Genomic DNA, 20,316 nt, shown 5'->3' on the forward strand with positions numbered 1-20,316 from the left:
ATATATTGTTTTAGGTAGGATAATGGTATTGTGGTTATTTTTTTAAAAAAAGAATCCTCATCCATTTAGAGATACATGCCAAAATATTTACAAACGAAATGATAGGTTTCTGGGATTTGCTTCAAAACAAACTAGGAAGAAAAGAGAAACAGGAAGGGGGATAGATGAAAGATTGGCAATGAAGTGATAACTGCTTAAACTGAGTGACCGGTCCATGGGAGCTCATTATATTATTCTCTCTACTTTTGTTTATGTTTGAAATTTGCCATAATAAACACTTTTATATGCATTCATTCATATGTATATTTTCACTTAAAATAAAATATTAAAAGTATATACGAGTATGTATCATTATTTCTGATTTCCTTGCTTCATTTGTTTCTCCCCAATTGAGGAAGCAAATCGTAACCCTAACTGATTGTGTAAGAGGACTTCTATTAGAGATAAAAGAAAAGAACATATCAGATGCCCCAAATCCAACAGCAGTAACCCCAAAACAATTTAAGATCAATATCCCCGTACTACCACGAAAATCTCTAGAGTAACACATACACTGCCTCAGGCAAATCCAAACACAGTAGGGCTGCAGCATCACCATATTTATTCCCATAATTATGGCCCTGACAGTCTCCTTCACCATCTTTGCACCATTAAGAAGAGGGAGCAATAATTTACAACCTTCATTAATCTCTTAAATTCTCATTCAGGTTTACCAAAGAACAGTTATTTAAAAATCAAAGGTTCAGGTAATCCAAGTCTGTTTCTCATTAATCTTTCTTCTTTCCTTCAGCTATTTCTCCAATTTAGGTTTATGTCTCTGTGAAAGATCAGTAGAGAATGATGAGTCATAAAAAAACAACTGAAAGGTTAGATTCATACCTATTCTTTTCTTTCCTCCTCCAGGTTTGGTTCAGGAGCTGCTCTAACCCTCTTTTGAACTGTCCTTTATCACCCTAGATTTAAAGACGCAGCAGAGTCTGAAAAGCCCTATGCTCCCAAGCCAAGAAAGGTAGAGGGGAGACAGACAAGATAAAGAAAGGCCATCTCATACATTGCTGGGGAGGCTAACCCAGGCAAAACCTTTCTTCTGGGAAATAATGTGGCAATCAATGTACGTATCAGGTGTCTTAAAAACATGTGTATCCTCCTCCCAGTAATTTCGCTTCCAACAATCTATCCTTAGCAAAAATTCAGAAATGCATCAAAGATTTGTACACAAAAATGGTCATCGCAGCAAATTTGTAACTGAAAAACTAGAAAAAAGCTTAAATTATGAAAAAGCTTCAAACAATAACAGCAGTCATATAATGGAAAAGTATACATCCATTAAAATGGATGTTTACAAATAGTTTCTAATGATGAGAAAATGCTTGTAATAAATGTTAACAGGGGAAGGGAATAAAACAGTATATCGATATGATCACAAATATGTATTTTACAATATTAACAACTCTTGCCTCTGGGTAGCAGGATCACAAGTGATTTTTTTCTCTCTGCTTTTTTACAACTTTCTGAGTTTTCCCAAATTTCTTCCATGAGCACAAATTACTTTAATAATCAGAAAAAAAGAAGGGTAACGTGGTAGAAGATAGCCCGTAATAATGAACAATTGGCTTGAAGTAAGGAAATCATAATACCTGTCTTCCTCTACCAGGCCTGCGCTACGAGCCTTAGACTGCTCTTTTAACTTAACCTTTTCTCTGCCCTGATGAGAATAAAATTTATCTTCTTCTCTCCTAGTGTCAATAGTTGCTACTTTTTGCACACAGATGATACAACAAAAACTAGTTAAATTAATCCATTAAAGGTAAGAACCATTAAAAGTAACCCATTAAAATTAAGGGCCAGTGACAAGAAAGTTTTGTTTTTGTTTTAAATCAGCTCACTTAGTATAAAGAACAGAACAAGAGGTAACTCAACAGATAGTTTAAAGTTATTTCAGGAAGTGCCAGCAGCCCAAAACAGGTTGGTGGGCTGCAAAAGAAGAAAGGCTCCAAGGCAGAAGAGGGCAAAGGAGACATTGGCTGACTATACCTGTGGGGCCTTCTCAAGGAAGTAACCCACGGGGAGCCTGGATATGAAAGAACCTTCTATTTTTAAAGGGACCTGAATTTTAATTGCAGGGTTTGCTTCAGATACTGAACTTCTTAGTAATAAAAATTTGAGATATTCCAAACTAAATTACTTGCCCAAAAAGGTTGTGAAATCTCCTTAGCTGGAGATTTGTGAGCAAAGGGTAGAAAATTAATTTTCTTTAACATCTTAACTAGAGATAGGAAATTTCAACAATAAAATTCTAAGATATATTAAGAGTATTAAAACAAACCCAGCTCCTATTTTTTTAATCCTTATATTCATTCACTAAATGAATATTTACAAGCATTGTAGTGGGCACAAGGAATACAGCAGCAAACAATAAATTAAAATCCCCATCTTCGTGGAGCTTAATTTACCACACTGTGCCTCCTAACAAGTAGTATTACAAGTTAGATATTTTCTTCTTTTTTTAGAAAAAGTAAAATGATGTTTAGAAATGTCAAGCATGTCAAAGCACTGCCAAAAAAATAAACACCATTGAACATTTGGACTGACCCAGAGAAACCCTAAATAAATATCTCTGAAATAAGACTAAAAAACTGTGTGGCTGAGGTGGCAGGGAGACTTAATTTAACTATATAGAAATCTGTACTTTTTGAATTTTGTGCCATACACCAATTCCTAGTTTTTGATAAGTACCTATTTTTTCAAAAGTTTATTGGATGGATGGATGGATGGATGGAATGAATGAATGAAAACTTTCTTCTTCAAAAATTTCAGTCTCAAGAAGTTTGGTTACCTAATCTAAATTTTCACATTCAGTTCTTCTGGAGAAAGCAATGAGAAGTAAAGCACACTGCTGGTAAGCATGTACTGGAGCTGAAACTAGGCAAAAATTCGGTAATTTCTCAGAACTTCTTAATGAAAACCTAAATATAGTTTAAGATAACTGGCCAAAAGTATTCAATTGAGTGAGCCCAGCCTACACAGACAATCTTCAGGCGATGGGTTTGCTTCTCCTTCCTTTTCAGTTTCTGGGAACTGAGGCTGAGTATTCGCAATCTGGTTCCTACCTCTCTGACAACCTAAATTCTGAGATAAAATAGTATTCAGTGGCCAGAGACTCCTTGTCCGCAGTGAATCACACACCTCCTAAAGAGATATACGTTCCTAACATAATTTCGCGAAGGCCCATCCAAGTTTTGTACTAATTGATGGAACTTTATTGTGAACAGATCCAAAAGAAGCCCTTTCAAGCTAATTCATCCAAGACTGTTGAGGCTTCTCAAACACATTGCCTCAGCCACTTATTTACCAATTACGTATTACATTAGGCCAAAAGTCCACAAGAATATATATAATTTTCATCTTCTAGATGTTACCAGTCATCCTCAGGATAGTACGATTGTCCTGTATTATGTATTGTGCCAGAAGGGACCAAGCTACTATTAGAAAGGGGCAGGGACTCACCTGACGGGTGAGATCATTCACCTAGGGAACAGGTGTAGTAGCTCTTAGACCAGAAACTAGAAACACATAAGAGAAGCCTAGATAAGCCCTGTGTCATCAAGGTATGCATCCTGGTGACCAGTTCTCTTAATGAGTTATAAGATGGCTCCATCCTCTGGAAACTGATCTGGTAAGTGAGGAGTCCATCTGAGAAAGGTACCTTCAAAGATAGGAGAGACCAGCCCAACAAAGTAAAAGTATAATTACTCATATTCCCCGGGAGTAAGCTAGATTTAGTGGCAAAAGAAAACTATATAAGACAGACTGTGTTTACAGTCATTGCCTTTTCTGTTTCTTTCCCTTTGTACTTCCCTAGTATTGTGAAAGGTTTTTTTGACACTTCAGTCATGTCAAGGGGGTATTTGAGCAGGAGATTTGAAGGCAAAGCAATGCATCTATGGAGGACTGCTGATAAAGGACAGGTAGTGTTAGTATATACTCTTCCTCCTACTTGGAAATTTTCCTCTTATCATGACATCTCACTTTTGGAGTTTGGTTTAATAAAGAGGATAATTATCTTAGACTTTAATTAGTAGGTATATCTTGTTTCTCTAATACAAGAGCAAGTGCTCAGAGGGCAAGGGCAATATTTTCTATAACTGGAGGAGCCAGAGTAGAGTTAACTAGTAGGCATGCCTGGATTCTAATTCCATCTACCCCACTAACCTGCTATAGGATTCTGAGCAAATGGGAAGGTAGGGGGAAGATACCAAAGGGAGCCATGAATCTAATGGTAATTGTTCTCAACTACTTTAATAGCCTCTAAAGGCCTGAGATTCTAAACTCCATTAAGTACATCTTTCTAGAGTATAGAAAAGAAAGAATTAGAATAGAAAATCTCTAAAATCTTTTTTGTGCCTCGAAATCAACAAATATTTATTTATTGGCTAATCATGTTTAATTTGTATGCAAAACATGTACCATTCTCTTATAGTATGAAAAAATTTGTTATAGTATGAAAAAAAAGTTGTTAAAATTGAGTATCTCCCCTATCTGAAGAAATGCACAGAAAAAGCTTTACCCTTAACCATAAAATAACAAGCATGAGTTTTTAAAAACATAAATTAGATGATGCCAGTGTTCTGCTTTGATATCCTCTGATGTCAATGCCTCTGATGTCAATGTCAATGCTGTTTTAATACCCAATGCCATAAAATGGTCTATAAACCTACGGCCCCTGTCTACCTTTCTGACTTCATCCCTTACCATCCTCCCACTTTTTCACTAAGCTCCAGGCACCATGACCTTGGGTCTAATTTTTGGACAAACCAAGGTCTTTTCTACCCCCAAGACCTTTGCACTTACTATTCCTTCTGCATTGACTATTCTGTCTTCCAAATCTTCCCAAACTGGTTTTTTCTCATCATTCAGGTGTCAGCTCAAATATCACCACTTTGGAAAAGCCGTCCTGACCACTCATCTGAAGCAGCATCCTTCCCCAGACACTCTCTAGTCCATTTATTTTCTTCGTGGTACTCATCACTATATGAAGTTATTTATTTATTTACAGGATACATATTTGTCTCCTCCCATTAGAAAGTAAGCGCCAAGAAAGCAAGAGAGCCCAGGATACAACCTGATACAAAATTTGGATTCAATAAGCATATGTTGAATGAATGAATTAATTAATAAGAGAAGGATTCCACCTCTATGCAGAAATGTGTTAAATATTTTTAGAATTATAGAGGCTCTGGTGAAGAGAGAGGATTTTTTTCTTTCTTTCCAAAGCATCCATTTTGTTCTTTTTTATGCCGTGAACCAGAAAACATTAGCCAGATTGATGCCTGGAAAATGAAAACAGCAGTTCTGGCACAGAAATAACTGGTCTGAGCACCTCTGGCTTGAGCCAGATCTATGACTTTCTAGGGAGCTGGCAACAAAGTCAGAATGTTAAAATAAACAGCTCTGATGCTGAAAGTAGAATACTGGTATTTTGATTCTGGAAAGGCTAGTCCAAATCAACCTTAGCTCTTCACAAAATTTCAACAAAGTCAATAACCCCATCGCAAATGAAGTACCATTTGCATCAAAATGAAGTTACTCATCTTTCAATAGGCATTTCTAGATTATCTAGGAATATAACTATCCTCCTCAAATGCAACTAATGTAACTCTTGCTTTCCATTTCTTTTGGACATAATTCTCTTTCCTATTTACTTATGAATCTTGTTTGCAGCCTTCTAATGAGCCCAAGCATCATCTCATCTGCTTCATTAAACTCTCCCTTACAAGTCAAAATAATGCCATTAGCCTACTCTGAGTTGGTCTCCTCATGAAAATGAGTTTGCACTAAACCATGCAGACCACAGATGTGTCCTGGATGGTTAATATTTGGAATCGGGTCATGGGGCAAAATGTCTTCTCTGTGTAATATCTAAAGTTAAGCATCCTGACTTTGGCCTACTAAGTAGCACCCAAATGCAAATGTGTTCTTAAGTCCTGTAAGAGTATTTCTTCGTATTCTCCACCAAATTTAAGTAAATCTCTGCAGAAAATACTACATTCAAACTGTTCCATCATCAATGTGACAAAGAATAATTACATAAACACTTGGAATATTCAAAGCAGGCCAAATAAAAGCCAGCATTAGTCACAGTTTTCATTAGATAAGTCTCATAACTATTTTTAAAGTTTAACTAATAGAAAGTTATGTTTTAAAATGTCAATTTCATGAAATTAGCCCATAGTCCACAGGACTTAAACCCTACTCTCTCAAAATGGCACCTGACATAATAACAAATTATTTTTTACCCTGAAAGCATATCATGAGGATTACATCTACTCACACTAAATGCATGGCATGTGCATTCATGAACTGTTCCACAAGAGTGAAAAACCAAAAAAGGGGATTATGTCTTCCTCATCTTTGTAGTACAGCATCTGATGATGATGATGATGATGATACTGATGATATATGTACCTACTATGTGCCCACTCACTGTTCTAAGAGCTTCACATATCTTAATCATCATAATCGCTAAACTTGGGAGGTAAGTACCATTGTCATCTCATTTTACATATGAGGAAACCCAAGCACAGAGAAGTTACATAATTTACTCAAGATCACCCAACAATTAAGTAGCAAAGGATCCAAACCCAGGCAGCCTATCCAAAGCTCAAGCCCTTACCACACAAAAAAAATGGGCAAGTGACATATATATTTGTTGAAATACACATTAAAGGTGTTTACCAATGGCTTTTAAAATGTATACTTTTTCTTAATGCAAAATATATCTACCCTTTGTTCCCATTCGTCCGACCAGTGAAAGTATAATGAGGTACAGGCAACAGACTATAAGCAATTGAGAGTAGAAAATCTTTATTTCAATCTCTTTAATACTTCATAGTGTCCTACCAAGAGAATAGAGCCAAAGAATCTAAGACTCCTTGGAAAAAAAGGAAATCAAAGATGGTAGGGCAGTCAGGGTGAGCTGCTGACCAAAGTATGTCCGAGATGAATATTCTCTCCTCTTAACTGTTCTGCAGTGACGCTCTAAGCACTGCAGCGCTGCCAGCATTAAATTGGAGCTCGTGAATGCCATGCTGCAAAAGTCACCAACAAACAAACAGGAAAATATTTCCTTTATTGATTTCATTCATCCCAAGGTCCTAGCGGTTCGAGTTAACAGAATCTGGAAAAGGGTCAGCTTCACCACTTATTGTTGAGTAGCCTAGTCAATAAATGAAGTTTACTTTAGCCTCTTAGTTCTCAGAATGGGTAGTACATATAAGAAAAGGTGATCATAAATAGTCCTTGGATGTTCAGAAACACCTACTACTTAACCTCCTTCGGCCAACACAAATATCGACTGAATCAGCTGAGTGTGATTGTTATATATGGTTATTTTAAAAATCCAGATCATTCAGTGACCTATAGGGAGAAAAGAAGAAAGAAGAAATCTCATACCTCTAAGAGATGAAACAAAAAAATAATATAATACATTCTGGAAAGAGAAGGGGGAAAATAGCTTTCTTTGGTTCCAAGTGAGCTGACTACAGAACTAAGATAAACACTGTAGTGCATGGGAAGAAAAATCTGAGTAACTGAAACAGCAGCCTCTGCAACCGATAGTACCCAGGCACCTACCTTCCCCATTATATAACCAAACCAAACCTTAATAGGTCATCATACTGTATGTCAACAGCTGTTAGGCACATCTAAGCTGTCAGCATTTAAGAAACTCTTCCAAAGTGGATTTAGATAAGCACGGAGCAGGCCAAAATATGCTCATCATCCACCCAGACCATATGACAACTCCTTGTGAATTAAGCTTCACTCATGTCATCAGAGTAATTTAAGCAGCAGAAGATAGGGCACTTGTAACTGTAACTAGAAAATTGCACACTGCTACAGAAACACAAATGAGTGCTGGTGTGGTCCCGTCACATATGCAACTCATTGAACTCATTGTCCAAGCCATTTCAGTCTCATCCAAGGTTTTGAATATTTCCATACATAGGAATTGCATAACTGCACACCACAGACGATCAAAGATAAAAACCAACAAAAACAGTGACACCCGTTTATAAACAAGCCGATGTTTAAAATGCTGCATTCCTAAAGGATACCAAGGCCTCAAGGCCTCAGAGAAAAAGTAAGACACACACACACACACACACACACACACACACACACACACACGAAAATTAGAAAGCGGGCAGACCAGCCATAATTAGCCACTGGCTTTGCTGACTACTGAAGATAGAGATGTCTTTTATATATAAAGCCAAGAATCAACTGTTTGCAATTACATTTACAAAAACATTCAATTCTGTCACAATTTTTATCAATATTTTGGTATATCCAAGGGCTGAAAGATACAAAATTCTTTAAGTCATGCCATCAACTAGGCAACCAATGAAGTTCACGGAGTCCATCCTCCAGAGGTCAGAGCAAAATAATCAGGAGCGAAATGTGATTACTTAGAAAGGGGCGGGGTGGGGGGGGTTACAAAAAAGGAAATACCAAAAAAGGAACAAGGCTCCAACAAGAAGAGTTGTTTGTACACGTAAGTTTGGCTTGGTTAACAGTAAACAGAACTGGAAACACTGGGGGCTGGGGTGGAGGGTGATGCACTAGAGTCTTGGCTCAGTCTCCTCCCCGCTCAGGGTCGGAGCATAACATAGGGAACCTCAGACTTTGGTATCTCCTGCAGCTCAAACCTGCAGACGTGAGGCCCTCTGATAAAAACTAACAGAAAAGCTGAAGGGGGCCCCCCAGAGGAAGTGAAACTGACCAATCAATTTTCCACAGCCACCAACCCTGCCACTCTGGTGAGAAGGGCCCCCTGTAGCCTTTGACAGAAAGGAGGGAAAAAGGAACTTCAGGTTGTAACTGAGCAGGAGAGAGGCCTAGATAAGTCACTGGCTTCTGAAAACAAGCGACTGCCATAAAAGCAAAAACAAGGCAGTGATGACAACCAGAGGCTAGGCTGAGGAGGTGAGGGGAATTGATGTGGCTTTGGTAGGAAGCAGCAGCAGCAGCTATAAGGGTTCTTCATTAGTCAGGTTGAGGGAAACACAGTTTTAAATATAGTGAATGACTACACTGAAGTATTCATTCAAGTGACAGACTGAGCAAAGAAAGAAATTTGGAGTACAAATGGGCTTTGTGGGCCCAATCGAAATCAAATGATTCCTCCTGATGTTTTAGATTCCACTACTCCCAAGGAAGAAGGCTACAGGAAAGAGGTACCCATATTTCCCTGAAACAGGAATTTTAACGTGTAAAATTGTGTATGCATACATCCATGGCTTCCTAACTGACCTTGGCCAATTTCACTACTACAGCACCGCTCCACAAGTCCCTTGAGAACCGAAGGGCCCAATGCGTGTAACCCTCCAGTGCCCGGGTTCCCCGGGCCCCTGCTCAGCCACCAGCCTGTGCCCTCCCCACTGAAAGCTCACTATGGGTTCCATAAAACCCACGATTCCAGACCCTGCAACAACTAGAGCCAGCCATGCAGCGCTCCCAAATTGTTTAACTCCGGGTTACCCAGCGCCTCCATACACCCGGCCCCCCACTCTGCTCCCTGAGCCCCCTCCTGCAGAAAAGCACAGTGATTTCCCCGGTATTCCCCACTCTCTTCATCACCTCCTGCAAGGACTCCGTCTGTCCCGAGGCTGCCATTCCCACCACCCGGCAGTGCCAGGCCCCCGAAGCCGCTCGGCGCGTCCTGAAGCAGCCCTCGCGCACCCCGGCCGGCCGCGGCGACCCCACACCCAGCGCAGCCGGCCGCGCCCGCCCCCGGAGCCCCTCCGCCGGCTCACCCCGTCTTCCGCCACCCCCGCCGCGTCCCGCAGGGTGTCCTGACGGCCGGCTCCAGCCGTCCCGCTCCGCGCGCGGCCCCGTCCGACCCCGAGGCTCCTGCCAGTCGCCGCTCGCGCTGCCCTCGGTCCCGCGCGGGCCTCGTGCCGCGGCGCTGCCCGCTCCCAGTCCCCAGTGCCCTGCCTCCCGCCGCCGCTCTCAGCCCCGGCCGTGTCCCCGGTGCCCAGCGCTCCCCAGGAGCCCAGCCCTGCGCCGCGCCGACCCTCAGCCTCGGCGTCTCGGGTCGCCCGCCCCCGCCACACTCGGAGGACGGTCCCGAGCGGCAGCCCCGCAGCCGCCCGGTCCCCGCGCCACTACCTTGGCCTTGGTGACGAGGTGCGTGGCCCGCTTGACCACAGCGAAGTTGCCCTTGCCGATGGTGCGGTCGATCTCGTAGTAGCCGATGCGAGCAGGCACCGGACCACGGGAGGCCGGGGCTGGGGGACGCGGCGGGCCAGCCGCCGGGGACACGGCAGCGGGGGCGGCCGGGGGCCCCGGCGCGGGCGGGGGCAGCAGGCGGCCGGCCGGCCCGGCTCCCCCCGCCCCGGCCCCGGCAGCCCCGCCAGCTCCGCTCGCCGCCGCCGCCGCCATCTTGTTGTGCAGTGAAACCTCCGGGGCCGCGGGGAGCCGGCGAGGGGGAGGGGGCGGGGGGCGGGCAAAGGGGGGGGCGTGCGGACGTCACTCGGGGGCGGGGCGCCCGAGCCGCCGGGCCGGCGCCATGGCAACGGCTCGTCACGTGTCGACGCGCGTCACTGCCCAGAGCCATGGCAACCGTGACCTCACCGGCGAGCTCGACCTTCCCGCGTGGGCCCTGTTCCTCTGGCGCCGGCTCCCGGCTGCCCCCTCTGGGACGCCACAGTGGGGCCGCGAGCGTGCCGGCCACTTCCACACCGCTGCAGCGCTCCCGGTGCCGGGGTGCTTTGAACCTGGCCCGCAGCCAGCCCCGTGGCCCTTGGACTCGCTAAAGTGACCCCTGCAGTGACCTATGTCCCAGTGCCGCGATCGTCCAGCCTCCCTTAAAACAAAATATTGCCTCATCACGAAAAATACCAGCCTTGTCCCACTTTAGCCCTTGAGGCCACAAATGCAGGAATAACTACAGTATAGAAGCAACTGTAACTAAGTTGGTGGCGAGGGGGATTTTTCAGTAAAATTCCTTCCTCTTACAAAAGCCAGCTCATCCGGTACAACCAATCTAATTGTCACCAAATATAGGGAAACGGAGAAACTAGGATTTGCGTGTTCGAGGGCGGAGAAACCAGCCCAAACACGCATTCCAATTATTCGGTGGATGAGGGCCAGAGAAGGTACGTCATTTTCCTTCCTCCCACCCCGTCTCTGAACAATTCTATAGCTAGATGACTGTCCTATTTCTGTCACTTGTATAACCCTGACAAAGCAGTGCTGCACATTGTCCAGTGAGCCACATCACGGTTAAAGACGAGAGGTCTGTGAGGCAAAATAAATAAGAAAATAATAACATAAAAAATGCCATCCTTACTAGTGACTCTCCAAGGACAACGAAGGTGATGAAATGTATCTTTTTCCTCCTTCCTCTGTTATCTGGCATTCCACACCCCGTAGAGCCTCCCACCAGCTCCCAAGTGTCCCCCTGGTTTTTCTTGCCCGCCCTTTATTAAGTAGATTAACAGCTTTAGGCAGGGATGGGGAGGGGTAGGCAGGTGGGCTGTCAATAACAAGATGAGGAGAGAGAGAAGATCGTAAACATATTCATGTTAAAATGTATTCCTTCCAGTCCATCCACATCTGTGCCTGTCTCGATGGCAGAACTCTATCGTCATGTCATTGCATGTACAATACACTGTAAATGTGTGAAAAGGAGAGTACATGTTTACTCTCTCTGACCGAAAGATATTTACTAGCACTCTGATTCCCCATCTGACTATGCGTAATGGCTGGTGCTAGGATGAGACAGAGAGGTCACTCTGCAATGGTCTTGGATCAATTCCCTGGTGGCTGTTCCAAATTGCCAACACAATTAACACTAATTGTCTTCTTTACCAGCAAGTAAGGATAAGGATGAAGTGGACTTTGGCTTCTTGCACTCGTTAAACCTTTTCATTTGTTGAGATCATTCAATCCCAGATAAATAATGAGGTGTGGCCAGCCTCTCATAGCACTTCATGACCCCACTCACCTACCTCTAGCAAGGACAGCACGTTAACTTTGGTGCTGGGCCTCAGGGTCCCAGTGGTACCATCTCCCTAAGGACAGGAGGGGAATGGAGGTCTCGGTGGAAACCTCCAAGGCAAGGAAAAAAATCTGTTACTCTGGAGGCTCACAGTGACTTCATAGCCTCTCCTCCACTCGTGGAGGTCATTTGGACATCAAGTATGGTAACTGCTGCTGCTCTCTGGAGGGTATAAAAATCAAAGAAGCCTCTGGGAAGCCTCTGGGAAGGAACTAGAAAATGGAGTATTGGTCTAACCTCCAAAGAAGAAGAGACAGATCACTCTTGTCCCTAATAATAGCCAGAATGTGTATGCTGCGTGTTACATCATTTATGTTCCCTGCCTGTATGGATTGAGGACGGTAGAGGGTGTATCCTATTGAGACTTGGACAAAGACTTACTGGAGATCTCCCTGAAGAGTTCTCTTTGGTGAGAAGAATATAGAAAATTGGGGAGGGGATTGTTTAACAAAGATCATCAGCGGGAAAAGGAAAACAGTATAAATGTGTGTATTTAATAAGGATTTATTCAGTACCAAAGACTCAGGTTTGGGGAGGAATTCAAAGTCAATAATACCAACAATTTGCTAGGATCTATGCTAAGCAGTTTACATAAGTAAACTCACTCCTCAACAACCCTATGAGACGCATTATATTATTATTCCCATTTTGCAGATAAGGAAAATGAGGCACAGAGGGATTAAGATAATTGGCCACAGTCATAGAGCTAGAACATGGTAGAACTAGGATGCAAACCCAGGTAGTCTACCTCTGGAGCCTGAGATCTCCCCCACTGGATTATACACCCTGTCAAAATAGGAGCTACTACGAAAAGTTGTTTCTTGGGAAGCGCAGAGTAACTACACTCAGTTTAGATCCAGGGAAGAAGAGGACTTTGAGAGTCCTGGAGAGCAAGACAGAGCAGGCACCTAAGCATACACATAAAGAACAACAGACTACAAAACTGAAGTACCTGTGATGGCTAACTTGTAAATAGCGCCACAAAGAGATGTGTAGGCGTTTTTGCTGCCCTTAGGAAGCAGGAGGGCAGGTGTGTCCCTGCCCTGCTGCACACTCAGAGGAGTGGCTTGAGGGCTGAATTCTCGGAGCCCCTCTACTCCAGGGTGCAGGCAGAGAGCTAGCCACCACCCAGCTCTCGGTCAGCCTCGGTAAAACTCACCCTTTTCTATAAAATCAAAAGATGAGTTCAAAGATGAAAATGAGACATTTTCCTCTGTAACATCATTGTCTTGTTTCTAGAGTTTGAAAATGGCACACAAAGGCATTCTTCATGGATAGGATAGGCCCTTAAAAACTTCTAGACGTGATGTAATGCCTCTGAGGGCCTGAGACCTGACCTGAGAGTAACATAAGTAGTAGGGGGTAATACATTAACTCTTGAATGATTTTAAAGTCCTGCTTAACCCATCTGCAGGGCAGTTTACCAGGAACCTGAAAGAAAACTGCAGCCACGTAACATAGCTCCACAGATTCTCAAAGCCTGAAGAAAGTCCAAAGCCTCACTTTACATTGCCCCAGCTCATTACTGCGCTGAAAAAAGCTAACATTATATGAGCATTCAGTTGATGCAGAAGCATATTCAGAAATTCTGTATGCCAAAAGGCAACATCATAGAATGTTTACATGCCACTTATTCCCAAACAAGGAAGTCATGAAATTAGCCAGTTATAAATTCTGCTATCACATGGAAACAGGGCATTGGTGGATACACATTATCTGAGCCCTCAGTGTGCCCTGGTTCTCCAGGTGAGCTGCATGTGCACCCTGTCTGTGTTAGGGCTGCATTCTGCATTCCCACCTCAGCTGTGTGGCTGTTGCCTTTCCTCCTCCTATCCCAGATCAACCTAGTAATATCCAAATGCTTACCCTGGATATCCAGAAACAGGTCTGGCAGCCAAAGTACGTACATAGTCTCCTGCTATAAAATATCTTAGGGAGGGGTCTTAAGAGAAGCTAAATAAACTTTCAGTCAAGGATTTTCTGTTCAGCTTGCCCATATTTTTCTTTTTAATGGAAGCATTCAAACTAGTACAGGAAACATAAAATTTACCCTTACTGCTTTGCATATGTTCTAGAATATGGTTTAAGCATTTTTAGATTATTATTAAATCATTATCCTTTAAATCATCCAAAACATCTTCAGTATGTTTTCCTTAAAGATTTTCTGCATTCTTAGATGTGACTATATTATCATGTGGGATCAGTGTTTTCCTCAGGTAAATACACCTTTGGTTTTATAAGGAAAATCAATGGGAAAACACATTAAGCAGAGAAAACAAATCATCCAGGACAACATTTTTTAAAGAAGTATATGCTCCTAAGGTGAGGTACGCTTAGTTACCCTGTAATCAACTCCCTAATATTTACACTAATAAAAAATGTTTTCTTAGAATCTGCCTCTTTTTCCTAAATGAAGTCTGATACTCAACAAATATTAATTAAGATTTTGGCATATTTGGATCCTTTTCTCTCACTTGAATATACAAGTGTCTCTAAAATTCTGGGATTCATAACATTCCATAGAGAATTAAGTCATATTTCAAAGGTCTACCTCAGATGGAAGTTCTTTATTTTCCTGGTTCAAAGCCTACACAACTGCATCTTTCCTCTTTTCCCTTCATTCTCACATCTCTCCCGGCTAAAGACCCATCCTCTCTGCCGCACCTGCCTTGGGACCTGCCTCTCAGCTTGAAGGGTTCACCTTCACACAGCCTTGCCTGTTTTAGAAGACAGTACAGAGACTGCTTTATACCAGTTTCCTTGCGTTAAGATTGGGGTTTGCTGAGGTTTTCTACCAGCCTTTCCAACTGTTGGCCGAGAAAAATTTATACTGCTGGGGCTGATTTCTGTAGGTAGCTAACCTACCTTTGCTTCATTTCCACCGCAATTTTCTTGAAACTAGATAATCGATCTTCTACCTCAAAGGCCAGAAGGAACCTTCTTCCTTGTCTGCAGAGACACCTGCTGGCCAAAGTTCTGAACTACATCACGCCTAGCTGCACTCTTGCCATTCCTCTAAGACCGTCTAGTCCTTCCTATTTGAATTGCAGGCAGTTGAAAACCACAAAACCACAGCAGGAGCCAGAAAGCTGGAAGCCAGCTCCAAGAAGCTAGATTTCTTTGTGGCCAAATAAAAAGTACAGTGGGCTAAAATTACACTGGTGCTTTAGGCTTAGGTAACAGTCCACAACTGTGGTTTTGTGCCACCCAAGGAAAGCTTCAGTTATCCTGAGTTCTCGCGGCATTTTAAAAAGAATTCTTAAGGATGAAATTCATTTCCATTTATGTTTTAAAAATAATTTCATTCTTCTGGCAATTCTAAAGGACAGCCTAGCATAATGAAGAAAAAAGCAAGGGTTTTACAGTTGGACCTAGGCTTTTTAGTGGACTTTTCCACTTACAAGTTCATCTCTAAGACTCAGTTTCCTTTTCTGGAAAATCACTTCTACCTCACGGGGTTGTTAGGAGAATCAACTGTCATAAATACATAAAGGAACCTAGATTACAGCCTGGTACATAGTGGGCACTGAAGTATGAATTTCCTTCCACTAAATGCCAAAAGCATATAAACAATTAACATGCTGCTTTCAAAATCACTTTCCGAAGATTAGGAATGAGTGAGAATAGAATTAGGGCTGTGAACATGGATTAACTTCAGAGCTAAAGCAAAATAACTATAGTTTTGAATGTTTTGGTTTGGTTTACTAAACATGTATAATTCAATCTTTGGAAGTTGGACATTTTTATGAGTCAATTCTACGTGTCCAATGAAAACATTCTCACTCTCACAACTTTATAAAGTACTTATTATTCCCACTTTACAGATGGTCAAGTTACTGGACCTATCTGATGATCGGCTCGCACAGCCTGTAAGTGGTGAATTTCAGAAGCAAATCCAGGGCTTTCAAACACAGTCGTCTTTCCAAACTTTAGCATATACAATGTTTGTGGTCTGGTTAAAAAACAAACAAACAAATACTGGTGATTTTTTTTCTTCTAAAATTTATTTAAAGTATATATGTAAGAAAAATGCTAAAACATTTATATCATTGTTATTCAGCGATCTGCTTAACAAATGTGTACATTCCCAGACTTTCTGCAGACTGCAAGTACTCTATGAGAATTGTAGAAGAGCTCTATAAGAAAGAAAAAAAAATCAATCCTGGTAGCATGTTTTTCTTTAAAACTCATATAAAGTCACATATATAAAAAATTACTAATTATATTTATACTAAAGTCTTTATTTTATGCAATAATTTGCTTTTAAGAAACTAAACACTCATTTTTTATCTTTTACTGTTTTTCAAAATAAAATTAAAATGTCCCAATTTCTTTTTATTCTTAATTAAGATTATAACATTGAGTTAAAATTTAAGTTAAAAATAGGGACAAGATATGATGAGGTAGGGTAATAGGGTTTAAGCTCTACCAGGCCCAACCCCAACTATAAACCCCAAGACCACATTTCAATAAAAGCTGGATGTGGAAACGAAAGTAGGTATCAAAAAGTCTACCCTTACACTTCTACCAACTTTAATAACAGTTTTCTTTTTTCTAGAGATTTTCTTTGATTACTTCCAACCACCAAGTATTTGTGGATTCATTGTTTGTTAAGTCCAAAATCTCAGGGAAGAGTACTCAAACTCCTTTGCAACCTGACTTCAACTTTCTATTTCAGCTTCTCAAGTTTCATCTATTTTCCCACCCCACCCCCTTTGCTGCCCAGAACTGCTTCAGGCTCCTTTGCTATCAAAATACATTCTGCACTTTCTCCTTAACCTTTGCTCTTGCTTTTCCTTGTGGTTGGAATACCACTGAAGCTCACTCATCTGTCATCTGAAATTCTATTACCCCTTTAAGTGAAGCTCAGCTCAGCATTTTTACAACCCCTGTAAAAATTAGTCAGTTTTTTTCTAGGTGTCTCAAGTGTCTATTCAAAGCACAGGCTTTGGATCTGGAGTAACTGGGTTCAAATCTTGGCTACACGATTTATTCGCTGTGTGACTTTAAGAAAATTAGTTAACCTCTCTGGACTTCAGTTATTCAACTATAAAATAGGAATTATTATAACATCTATTTCATAAGAGTTTGGAGAGGATTGAAAACATTATTACAGACTTCCAACCAAGATGGCAGAATAGGTAAACACCATGCTCATCTCCTCCCGCGACCACATCAAAATTACTAAATTACAGAACCACCACCCTTGAAAACCACCTGAAGACTAGCTGAACAGCACTCCTACAACTAAGTACATAAAGAACAAGCCACCTTGAAACCGGCAGGATGGGAGGGATACATGAAATGGGATAGTCCCACATCCACGTGTGGCAGTTGAGAATCCAGAGGGATATCTTGACTGTGGAGGTCACCCTTGAGGGGCAAGGTGTCCCCGCTCACACCAAGCTCCCCCGCCAGAGCACCAGTGCTGGGAAGAGGAGTCCCCACAACATGTGGCTGTGAAAATCAATGGGGACTTTGCCTGGGGGACACTAGCGCTGCTATAGACTGAGGCATCCTCTGAAAGGGCCTGAGTACAGAATTACTCACTCACAAACACCTGCCTTAAGCTCTAGCAAAGGGACAGCAGCCCAAAAAGAGCCAGAGACATATGGGGAGGAATTGAATTGTCTGACTTCAGGGCAAAGGCTGAAGGGGCAGCTCTCTCAGAAACTGAAGTGCTGGTAGGCACCACTGTTCCTTTGTTGAGCCTAACCCCACACAGCCAGCAGGTACAGGCAGGCATCAAATCTGTCTCCATTAACCTGGTTAACACCGCTTGCCCCACCCTGGTGACTCTCTGAGACCTTGCCCCGCCCAACTCTCCTGCCAGGCCAAACCTCTTTCAGTGTTGTTTCACACAAGTGGCTGGCCTTGGGCTACACTGTGGACTTTTCTAAAATGTCTCAAAGGTCCACAAACCCCAAACTAGCAGTGGATGGCCTGAGTGTGCACTGTACCTCTTGCTAAATGGCCCAAAACCCAGCACTAGTGGAAGCCGGCCTCAGATCACAGCTTAGCCTCTCCCAGGTGCCTCCAATACAGGAAGGTTCCTTCAATACAGGAAGGTACCAACTACAGATCACTTTGTAGCTCCTACCAGGTGGCCCCAGCCTGGGCACATACAACTGCTGAACTGAGCCTGCACCTGAGCCACTCCCAGAAGGCTCCAGAACCAACACACTAGCCAGCCAGCTTCAGACCACACCAGAGCAATACCTAGTTAACTCCACAAATGACACAGCCAAGGGTGGATTCAGCAGGCATCAAGAGCCCTGCTAAAGCAAATCATGCCCCCTGGGGTCAACCCACACACAACAGCTTGTGAGTTGTAGTCATGGCCAGTCCCCACACCCAGTCAGCCTGTGGGTCAATCCCATGCACTGATTTGCCAAAGCAATTAAGGCTCAATTACAACAGGAAGGCACACACAACTCACACGAGGGACATCCCCAGAACACTTGCTTGGTTCAGGTGATCAGGGAGACCGTGCCACTGGGCCACAGAGGACACCTGCTACATAAGGCCACTCTACCAAGACTGGGACATGTAGCAGATCCACCAAATGCAGAGAAACAAACATAGAAAGGTAGACAAAATGAGAAGACAAAGAAATAGTCCCCAAATTAAAGAATAGGACAAAACTCCAGAAAAAGGACTAAATGAAATGGAGACAAGCAATCTACCAGACGCAGAGTTGAAAACACTGGTTATAAGGGTGCTCCAGGAACTTAGGGGAAGAGTAGATGACCTCAGTGAGAACTCACAAGAACCAGTCAGAAATGAAGAATACAATAACTGAAATAAAGAATATGTTAGTTGAAATCAGCAGGTTAGATAAAGCACAGGATCAAATCTGCACTTTGGAAGACAGCGTAGCAGAAAACACCCAATCAAAACAACAAAAAGAAAAAAGAATTTTTTAAAAAATGAGGATAGGTTAAAGGACCTCTGGGACGACGTGTAGCATAACTACATTCTCATTATAAGGATACCAGAAGGAGGAGAGAGAGCGCAAGGAATTGAAAAATCTATTCGAGGTCTGGCCCAGTGGCTCAGGTGGTTGGAGCACCAAGCTGCGCCCTCTACAGCTAAGATTGTGAACAACGGCTCTCGCTGGAGCTGGGCTGCCATGAGCAGCCGGAGGTCGGCATGAGCTGCCTCGGGCTACTGTGTGCTGCCAAGAGCCGCCGGTGGCCAGCGTAAGTGGCCAGCAGCCAGTGTGAGTGGCCGTGAGCTGCTATGTGCGGGCGTGGGTGGCTGTGGGTTGCTGTGAATTGCCGCAGGCTGCAGTGTGCGGCCTCAGGCTGCTGTGCTGCCATGGGCTATCGTGTGCTCCCATGAGCTGCTGGCAGCCAGCAAGAGCTGCTGTGAACTGCTGTGAGCCGCCGACTGAACACCGGTGACCGACTGCCTCAGCCGGGGGGGATCGCGTGGCTCATGATACCACCATGGGCCAGGGAGCTGTGTCCTACACAATCAGACTGAGAAACAATGGCTTGAACCGGAGTGGGGGGGTGGAGGTGGGAGAAGGGGGGAAAAAAAGAAAATCTACTTGAAAAAAAAATACTGCAAACTTCCCTAACCTGGAAAAGGAAATAGACATACAAGTCCAAGAAGTATAGAGAATCCCAAACAAGATGTATCCAAAGAGGCCCACACCTAGACACAGCATAATTAAAATGCCAATGGCTAAAAACAAAAAGAGAATTTTAAAAGCAGCAAGAGAATAGCAGGCAGTTACCTACAAGGGAGCTCCCAAAGTTTCTCCACAGAAACTTTGCAGGCCAGAAGGGATTAGCACGAAATATTCAAAGTAATGAAAAGCAAGGATATACAACCAAGATTACTCTATCTAGCAAGGCTATCATTTAGAATCAAATGAGAGATAAAGAGATTCCCAGACAAGAAAAAGCTAAAGGAGTTCGTCACCAAACCAGTATTACGAGAAATGTTAAGAGATTTCTTTAAGAAGAAAAAAAAGCAAGTAAAAACTATGAATAAGAAGACATTGCAAAGCAAAAAACTCTCACTGACAAAGGCAAAGATAATAAAAGCAGTAGATCAACCAACTATAAGGCTAGTGCAAGGATTAGAAGGCAAAAGTAAGAATATCTTGTGTAATTGCAACAGTAAATTAAGAGATATGCACAAACACACACACAAAAGAAGTAAAAAATGACAAAAAGATAAATGTGGAGAGGGTGAGTAAAAATGGTAGTGCTTATACAATGTGTTTGAACTTAAGTGAC

General features: G+C 42.7%; 1 protein-coding gene across 2 annotated transcripts in view; it reads right to left on the reverse strand.

The window, feature by feature from the left end:
- Nucleotides 1-10,443, reverse strand: part of SIK3 (SIK family kinase 3) — a gene marked incomplete at its 5' end in the record, with an annotated part of 242,629 nt that extends 232,186 nt beyond the window's left edge. For both annotated transcript variants that reach the window (XM_081064916.1, XM_081064915.1), the window contains one exon: nucleotides 10,171-10,443. In XM_081064916.1, the coding sequence (XP_080921042.1) occupies nucleotides 10,171-10,443 (273 nt within the window). The remainder of the gene's footprint in view (nucleotides 1-10,170) is intronic.
- Between the last annotated feature and the right edge of the window lie 9,873 nt (nucleotides 10,444-20,316).

Source organism: Rhinolophus hipposideros (genome assembly GCF_964194185.1).
Source record: "Rhinolophus hipposideros genome assembly, chromosome: 10".
Taxonomy (NCBI): Eukaryota; Metazoa; Chordata; class Mammalia; order Chiroptera; family Rhinolophidae; genus Rhinolophus; species Rhinolophus hipposideros.